Raw genomic sequence first — 9,310 nt, 5'->3', positions numbered from 1 at the left:
TGCTGAATCTGCTCTTTCTTGCCAGGGGTGGACAGATGTGACCAGACCACCCTGTACTGCAGAGGCAGCTTTGAGGGGGGGAGGCTGTAAGTGCACTTCAGGTGGACTCGACCTTGCACGAGCTCAGGAGTTATCACTGGTTGCAAAGCCAGGCTTGTGAGTTTGTCTGGAAGAAGGAAACAAAAGAAGGATGTAGCACAAAATGTTATTTTAGTGTTAACAGTTTTTCACTCAACAAGAAAATTTAAACATAACTGAACATGGGAGAAACGCCACATTTTATATTCCTGTGGTTTGATTATTAACTATGCAAGCAAGAAAACAGATTCATACAAAATGAAAAAATGACTAACTGTACTGTGACTACCCATTGTTGCTATAATATTTGACCTTTTTTGGTTTTGTTTTTCTTTTATTTTGCAGTAAGAGAGATGTTATTGAAAAGAGGCACTTGGATAAATACAAATTAATTACTCTGGCAAAGTCCATCAGCTTGGCATTCCTCTGAAGCGTAGCCTTTTGATTGAGGTTTTGCAATAAGTTCGGAAGAGATAGGAGAAATCATTATATTGCAGAGGTAAACTGACTCTCAGAGAGCACCCAGCCCACCTTGCCATGCTGTGAAGATCCTTTCCAGGCTGTTCTGGGACGTCCCTACACTAAGTCTGCTCAATAGAGTTGCCCTCTGCCCAGAATAATGCCATTGTTCTAAAAATACAGCCTGCTTTCTACAGACTTCAACAAGTAATGAAGTCTGAAACTTTTCTTCCTGTTAAATTCACCTAGAAAGTAGAAACAAAAAGATGTATGATACTGTAGGGTGATGTTCTTTCATCTCTAGAGACCTCAACTCAAATGCAGCATGAAGTTGGTTCAGATGCTTTGAAAGGATAAATGAAGTAACTTTTTTGGAGAAGTGTAGAAAATATTATGGAAGCCCAAGAGAACAAGGTATGTGGCTGTTATAGCAGAATGAAGAACCAATATTTTAACATCTGTCCAGGGCAAATAACAAGAGGTAAGAAAAAGAAACAAGTTACTTAAAATATGAATAAGGGCCGGTCATTTATATCATTTTCTCTTGTTTCTAAGGGAAGCTGCCTCAAACTGTGGCTCATATTGTGACTTTCTGCAGGAAATTATTCCAGAAGGACAAAGTTAGGTGATCAGCTCATGGAAGGTTGTGAGCAGAATTGCAAGCACATATGCCACTTTTCTCAGCTGTGTCTTTTTTTGCCAAGCTATGAAGCTTTAAATTCATTTTGGTTAGCAGCTCAGAAGTGCTGACCAGTGTCCTGTTCCTGAGCCTCCAGCAGACAGGGCCAGGGGACTGACCCTGGCAAGAGGCTGTGGAGATGCCATCTGGGGCTGCATAGAGGCTTCTGTGGTTCAATGATTCAGCAGAATTTAAGACTGTGAATTAACAACCCATAGTAAAAAACTTCAGCTTGGGGTGTTTTTCATCCAGTACTTGAAACAGCAAAAACATCCTAAAGGGAAGAATAACTTGAGAGAGCTGGACCACACTGAAATGCCTAGGAGAAGGTGAAAGCTTCAACAGCAGTGGTAAGAAAAAGGGAGAAAAAGATTGTTTGGGAAAGAGGAGAAGGAATAAACTTGCTTGTATTAAAAATGCAGGCATGTTTGCACTACTAAACAAGTACAGAGCAACAAAAAGGACAAACCTAATCACCCAAAAGATATTGGTAAAAAATTCTTCAAACAATGGTAGCAGCAATCTTATTGTTTAAAAGAAGCCAAGCTTGAAGTGACAAATGTCTGGATTCAGTTAAAAAGTAATTTCTGAGAAAGAATCATGGAAATGAGAGTGGTTTCATGTATTTTAAAGGATATTTTTTATTTCAAATGCTGAATTCATCTCACTTTATTTAGGCCTTTTTTCTTACCTCTTCTTCATGTGAGAATGTTAAAATATCAATAAAGATAAGAAAATAGATATCTCTCTTTTTAAAATTTATTTAAGCTTGAATTTTGCCTGATTGAAAGGTGACAACCCTTAGTTTCTCAGTGTGTCAACGTCTCTGTCCAAAAATGCTGAAAGTATAAAGGTAATATTTTTCCTTTTGAAAAAGAATTGTCTTTTCTGACTAAATCTATATGCACCTGAACACGCTCTGAAGTTCGGCAGGTTTAACTGAGTGAGCAATTGCTTTCTGCTATTCCTTTGTTTCCTAGCTACTGAGCAGAGGTTAGATCTCTTGGAGTAGGCTGAAAATTATTTCTGATGAGAGTAATTATATAAATGTCATGAAAAAGATGTTATCAGTTTGAGGTTGTTTTATTTTATTTTTTTTTTTCCCCTTCCAGAGTTTTAAAATTGTCTATTTTGGGGGGATGCTGGATTATTGGAGATAAGAACAGACCTTAGATACAGTATCCTGGATACAGTGCCTCAATAAAACTGAGATGCCTTCACTCACTAGCTGTGCATCTTGGAGCCAAAGACAGTGGGAAAGGTTACACGTGGACTGTAACCAAGCAAGGAGCACTTCAGTAATACACATCAGATTACATTTGGCACTGGTAATAACAGCTATCCTTCAGGAACACCTTGGACTGCTGCTAGTTTATTTTCTACACGGTCTGCATCTTCCGGGGAGCAACGCTTGGCTTGCAAGGTCACCGAGGTGTGCACTGCAATAGCAGGAGAGGCATGTGAGGCGTGTGCAGGCTTCCTGACAAACCCCGGTGCTCACCTTCTGCGCAGTAGCCCATGCAGCCCTGGGTAGGCTGCAGGAGGTACACCAAGAACTCGCCGCAGTTCCTGACGGAGATGGGTATCCGGAACAAGCAGCAGTCCTTGTGCCCCCCAAAGAAGACTTGCCAAGTAGCGCAGCCTGTGAGCCACTTGCTCTCACCGGGAGCTGGCAGGGACTCGGACTTCAGCGACAGCCACACTGGAGCTTGTGTCCCACATTTGTTCATCTGAGGAGGCACAGGGAAGAAACCATTTACAGCAAATGGGGTGAGACTCCGTGGAGAATCACTAAAAGCCAAGAATTTGAGTGTGGTAAACTTGGGAGGTCAGTGAATAAGCTGTGTAGGTGGGGATGAAAATATCTTGCTCGGTTTAGAGAGGGGACTTTATACAGATAAAATTCTCAAAGAACACAATAACTGTATTCCAGGGTATATTCTTCTATTTTTGGTTGGTTTGTATAAAAAGAAAAAGCATTTAAACAGGCTAGATCCCTTCTCTGGGAAGCATGGTTTGGGCCATTTGTCAAGTGGCCACTGCCACCCAGATGACTTCTGTGGCAGAAGAAAGCAAAGGATGACAGAGCATGAGGAGCAAGATGATGTTAGCACCATCCTAAATCAGGACACTGCCATGCACCTCCTTCCAAAACAGCTACAGCTTCAAGTACTGTTGTCCTGACATCTTCTGCCCTACCCCTCCAGCAGATGCTAGACACTTCTTTGGGGCCTGAACCCCTCCTTCATTCTTGAAGGGACACACATATGCAGGATATACAAAACATTCAGGAAGGACATAAGTGATTTGATAAAATTTTCTTAGGTTTTTGACCTTCAGGCTTCTGTCTGTTAACAGATGCCCTGAATACCCTGAACACATGAAATCCCAAAGTAGAAGGGGTTGGTCCTAGATGGTTTGAACTATGGCATTTTGAGAGGCTGCACCAGATCTACCTTTCCCAGCATACAGATAGATTTTCAGGCATCTCAGCTCTGTACCTGCCAGGCTGTTTCCACTGGCAAAAGGGATGTGATGATTCAAAGCTGTCTTTTACCTCAGTGAAGAGATTAGGTATAATGGGAACCTGGGTATAATGGGAACCTAATAAAATATACACAGCCAATTAAAATGGTAACTCATTATTCTGCACCGTTACCTATCATTTGCCAATATAAAAAGCACACAGATATTTGAGTTAAAGTTTGAAGGCTCTCACCACATACTGACAATAATTTTCTCTCAGATATCAGTCATATTCTGCAGAGCATGACTGCTGCCAATGCTTTGCATTTCTTCAGCCAGTGAGAGTGAACTGTCTCTAATAGCCCAACTTGGGGGACACGTTTCCTCCTGCTGTGAATATTTGGCTATATATCGTATTGAAAATGAAAAAAAAAACAACCCACCATTTTTTTTTTCCCGTTGGCCTGGGTTTGCTGCTTCACTTTTTAAGATCAAAAGTTGTTTGTGACAGCAGGGGAAATGGTGAAAGTCAAAATATAAATTTATTAAGTCATGCACCAGTGCCCTCCTGTAGTTTGAGTTTTACCTGGGAGCTATACAAGTCAGAAAGCAGGGATGGGTTAGTGGGAGCTGCACACCCAGGAAGGGAAAGGTATTTGAAGAAAATAAAGCACATGGCATGGCATGATCTGATTTCCATTTGGAGCTAGTTGTTTTCAGGCTTCTAAAAACAAGTATTCCAGAGAGACATCACTAAAATTGTCTGAAGTTTCTTTTTCCCTGTGGCAGCAGCTGAGTAGAGGAGCCAATCTTCTCCTATCTGGGTGCCCGTGTCCCCAGTGTCCTTGTGGAAAGCACTGGAGCTCTCCCAGTTCAGCAGGTCACCAGGGAGGAACAGTGTGCTGGTATTGCACCAGGGAAGGAGAAGAGGGATCAGCATGAAAAAGCTCTTATGTGGAATTTTAGATTAATCCCTTACCTCCTTTTATTTTAAAACCATGTTGTGTGTAACTTTTAAAGATATTTGCTCCATGTATTTATTTACAGCTTTAAGGGACATGGGTGCTTTCTGTGCAGTGAGAAATGCAGATGTCAGGAGCTGGTTGTTTCTTGGTGGACTTCTGACCTGCAGAGTGAGGACTGATGTGAAGTAGCAAGTTTCCAATGCATGTTTATGAACCTACACTTGTAATGACACAGAAGAGTGGAGCAAACATCATCCAGAGAAGTACTGCATGCAAGGGAAGGATGGGTGCAGTGAGTACGACAGCAACTGGAGCTCAGTGGTCTCTGCTTCATGCTCGTGTTATCTTCTTGATGAGATACTTGCTCCAGGTAACTGCTGGTAACTTCAGTGCTTCTGCTTACGTGAGTAAAGATTGCTGGAGTGAATCATTATTTTTCAAACTGCCTAAGAATGCAGATAGTTGTGAGTGTACCTCACAAGTGTTTTGAACCCCACAGGCAAGGAAGAATTATGTTAGGGGGGCACAGAGCTGAAGAGATGAATTAGCTCGAGCTCAGCTGGTGTGTGCAAGCTTGCAGAAAGCTTGAGGTGACTCGAGCTCCTGCAAATGCCCATGTCTCAAGGATCATTTGCACCCTTGGCTGAACAAACTAGAAAGAGTTTCTAACAATTTTCTATAGATGACCTTTTGCTGCTCAAAATAAGCTCTTGCATGCATGTGTTTCTGCAGTTAGCAGTGTAAGTGTTCCAGTACATCAGCACTGCTCTATTTGGAGTGTGGCCGCTGCTTTTGCTCTGGTCAGGCACATGAGATGCCTCAGTTTCCCTGGCTGCTGCCTGACCTTGGACAACTCACTTACTCTTTCTGTACCTCGCTTCCTTATCTCTAAACCAGCAGTAGAGGTGGCTGAGATGGTATTAGTACTTCCCTGCCTTGCAGCAGTGCTGAAAAGATAAATTCATTAACGAGACATCCATCTATCTGCTGTGCTGTGAGCCATGTAGATAAACAGACAGATGCAAGAGCATTCTGGATGTGAAAAAAGACAAAATGTGTTCCCTATGTAAAAGCTAACGTGGAGGAAAAAAACCTGCTGAAATAAGAGAATGGTGATTTTCTCCCTCTTTGTATTTATCCTTGCCAGAAGTCCGTGAGCCATTTCAAGGCTTGAGAAAGTGTGGATTAGCATCACTGACATCAGCTGCCAGTGTGGTGTGCAGGCTTCCTGATAACCCCTTGCTGTGATCTGCAGCACCCCGGATTTGTTCTGGCAAATCTTGCACTGAGATTGTTTGAGGAACATAGTTTATGATGTAGTGTGCACAAATTACAAGCACTAATGAACCTTTTTGACTGATTTTGCTCTCAGGAAAAGTCAGAGTGAGACAGCAAGTTGTTGTAACAAACTGCAATACAGTATTGCAGGCTGGCCAGGGAAGATTCTCAGTTTTCCTGGCAGCTTTATGACATACTTGCATCTATTTTCTGCTTTGAGCTACATGCTGTCTATCCGAGTCAGGCAAGTTGCCCCATTCTGGGAAGGCAAGGGCAAGTGTATATTCAGATATTCAACCAGTGGTAGAGATAAGAATAGGGGGGAAAAAAAAAAAACAAACAAAAAAAACAAACACAAACCAACCAAACCAAACCAACCAACCAAAAAATCCACAACACAAAACAAACACCTCACAAAAAAAACCCAAACCAAACCAAACACAAAAACACACACAAAAAAAACCCAAACCAAACAAACAAACAAAAAAAAACCCAAACCCAAAACTATTTAGGAAAGAAAAATCTAGAGACTTCAAAGAGCCAAAACTTTCAAGTCCCATCTGTGGCATAATTAGCATACATTTTGCAGCAGTCATTTGGGAGAGTAACTATAGAATTGAATATGAGGTAGTAAATGATTGGCATTTAAGATCCAGCATTTACCTGCAGTAACTACAGCCATTGCTGCTCTAAGAATAGCACAAAGCTGGGGGAATCTCACACCATAATTCAGCAGCATTTCCAAAATGAAGAAAAGGAGTTATACAGCTGTCTCCACAGAAGAGTAAGCTCTGCAAGTCTCTTATAGGCAGGAGCCCAGCTGCTGGGAAGCCAGTGGTGAGGATCTCCAGGTGATCTACCTACCACAGGCTGCACAGCAGCACCATCGCTGTGGCATGCAAAATACATCAGCCTTTCTCACTCCAAATGGAAGCTATGCAGCAGGAAGAAAAATAAGTTACATTGCCAGGGACACTGGAGAACACATGTGTGCCCAAAGTCCAGCCGTTTGTTTCTGGATATATTGGTAGGTCTAATGAGAAATAGTCTCTCTCCCTACAGATCCTGCCTCCCTCTTATGTCTTTAAGCAGTGCCCTTGACAGTGGACCTTTGATTAACACTCCCTAGGAGAAATCCCAAGCAGTTGAGTGTTTCAGCCTACATGTTTACTTGGGCTTGCAACTGGTCAATGCAGTGGCAAGTTAGTGAAGTAAGCTATATTGTTATAAACCCTAAATTTAGGTCATAGAGTGCATCTGTATTAGCTACCCAGTGGCACAGCTTACACAAAGGAGAACTTATCTAACACAAACAGGAGTTTTTAGGCTATTGCCATGCTTCTTTAGTGCTTAGTATCCTTTCATACTTTATCCAATTATAATTGAGTGGTGTTTTTAATCTTCAAAGCATTTTATAAACTTTACCTAATTAATCTTCACAACACCTCAATGTGGCAGGTAAGTGTTCATTAAGTATTTTTTATTCATAATTAGGCACCAGCTAATCTTTTAAATAATTTAGTTCAGAAAAACTACACTAAAAAAAAAAAAAAAACACATTAAATTTGTTCCCCCTTTGCCAAAACAATGGGACAAACCATTGTTGTATAATCCAATGATGTCTCTTTCCATTTAGTTGGGGTTTGGAGAATCAACTAGTTTGATTGATTGAACACTCTAAAGTTCTTTATAATTGCACAAAGAAATCAAGCTTGATTGTTCTTGTCACTTGGGTATTGCACTGAAATTATGCTGTTAAAAATAAGTAGCAACGTATGTGAGAATTGCATTGTTTTAGTCAGATGGAGATGGAAGGCTCTTCGGTATACTAGCATTTAAAACATTGTGATTTTGCATCTGTTACCCACTCAAAACTTTACTTTGTCATGTTTGGTTTTTTTTTTTTTTAATTTCTTTGTGGTAAGTTAAAATAAATAATATTTTTTTTGTTTGTTTCAGTCTGGGGCTGCACTCCACAGAAATCAGTTTGTCGGGAATATCTCTAGTAGCAATTAAACCAGTGCCTGTCTTGTGTTTCTTTTAAGTACATGCTTCTGAACAATAGAGGTTGTAATTGTAGTTTCTGCAGAAGGCTTTTTGTATGCCTGAAAAACAAATAAGAAAAACAAAATCTTTTCATACCTACCATTATGATCTTGGAGTGTTCACATAAACATGCAAGAAAGATTTACAGCTGAAAATAGGAAACGTGAAAAAAAACCTTGAAAGTGTCACTTGCTTTTAAGTTCATAAAACAATTGGCAATCAAAGTAGGATTGGATTCGGAGCAAAATAAAAATTGAAACAAAATAAAACATTAATAGTATGAAGTTGAGCTATTGTATTTTGATTGTGAATAAACAGTGTTCTACAAGAGGTTAAATAGAGGAGGAAATTAAACTGAGTAAGGGGAAAAGGAAATCTTCTCCAAGGGCTCCAATATTAAACATCATAGGCAGGTTAGAGTTGACGTGCTTTAACATGACCTTGTTTTCTACAGCAAAGATTAGCATTGAAGCTTATGTTTGAGCTTAGTGTACATATATCTATATAAAAAAAATTATCTTGTTAAAAATGCAGCTGTTGAGAAAACAGCCCTTCCTGCATAACATGTCCTTCTTATGCCACATATACAGTTGGGCATGAATTTAGAGCATATACAAATTTGGAGATGGTTTTGCTCCTTTTAGAGAATTAAATTGCTGTAGGAGGATATTGGCAGTAATCTTGGTATAGAGTCACAGGCAGGTAATGCTGTTGGACATGTCCAAACCAGAGTGTCATATCTGTAACTAACCTGTAGAAATCCTTGCTGCAGGACTGTAGCTGCTAAAAAATTACAGTGACTGGACTGGCTCACGGGAGAGAAATCCCTTTAAAGTTTCATATAGCCCACATCTGACTCCAATAGCCCCTGAACCAGAGGTTGCTGGAGACTGGTAACGTGTAAAGTTGAAACTATTGTTCTGCTCGTGCTCCTCCCTCCAGACAACCACATTCAGCTGTGAGCAGGGAAGAGGGCTGGTGGACCTCTGCTGTGGTGCAAGAGGTCACCTGGAGGCTGCTGTCATGCATGCTAACAGGACTGCAGAAAATAAAGTGGAGCCAAGTAGGGATTCCCTTAAAACTGGGAGGAAAGCAAGAGAGAAGCAGTGGCTACTCTGTGAGGTTGAACTTGAGCTGATGGGATGCAGTGCTGTGAATGTCTATAGCTACCTGTGTAGATGGGTGTGTAGGCACCTGGTACATGCCTACCAGACCACATAGTATGCATATTTTTGCATGCATACATAGACAAATGCTGAACTGGCTCTCTGGGCCATCAGTATTGATGCATGTCATGGGAGAGCTGCTGGCTGATCCTAGAATCCTAGAATCCTAGAAT

The 9,310-nt window shown here is 40.9% G+C and overlaps 1 protein-coding gene across 1 annotated transcript in view; it reads right to left on the bottom strand.

Moving 5' to 3' along the window:
- VWDE (von Willebrand factor D and EGF domains) overlaps positions 1-2,946 on the bottom strand; it is a gene marked incomplete at both ends in the record, with an annotated part of 124,571 nt that extends 121,625 nt beyond the window's left edge. The window contains one exon of the mRNA XM_008942523.1: positions 2,718-2,946. Coding sequence (XP_008940771.1) covers positions 2,718-2,946 — 229 coding nt within the window. The remainder of the gene's footprint in view (positions 1-2,717) is intronic.
- Positions 2,947-9,310: the final 6,364 nt, after the last annotated feature.

The sequence above is a fragment of the Merops nubicus genome, unplaced genomic scaffold (genome assembly GCF_000691845.1).
Source record: "Merops nubicus isolate BGI_N331 unplaced genomic scaffold, ASM69184v1 scaffold2486, whole genome shotgun sequence".
Taxonomy (NCBI): domain Eukaryota; kingdom Metazoa; phylum Chordata; class Aves; order Coraciiformes; family Meropidae; genus Merops; species Merops nubicus.
This window is presented reverse-complemented; position numbering and strand designations above follow the sequence as displayed.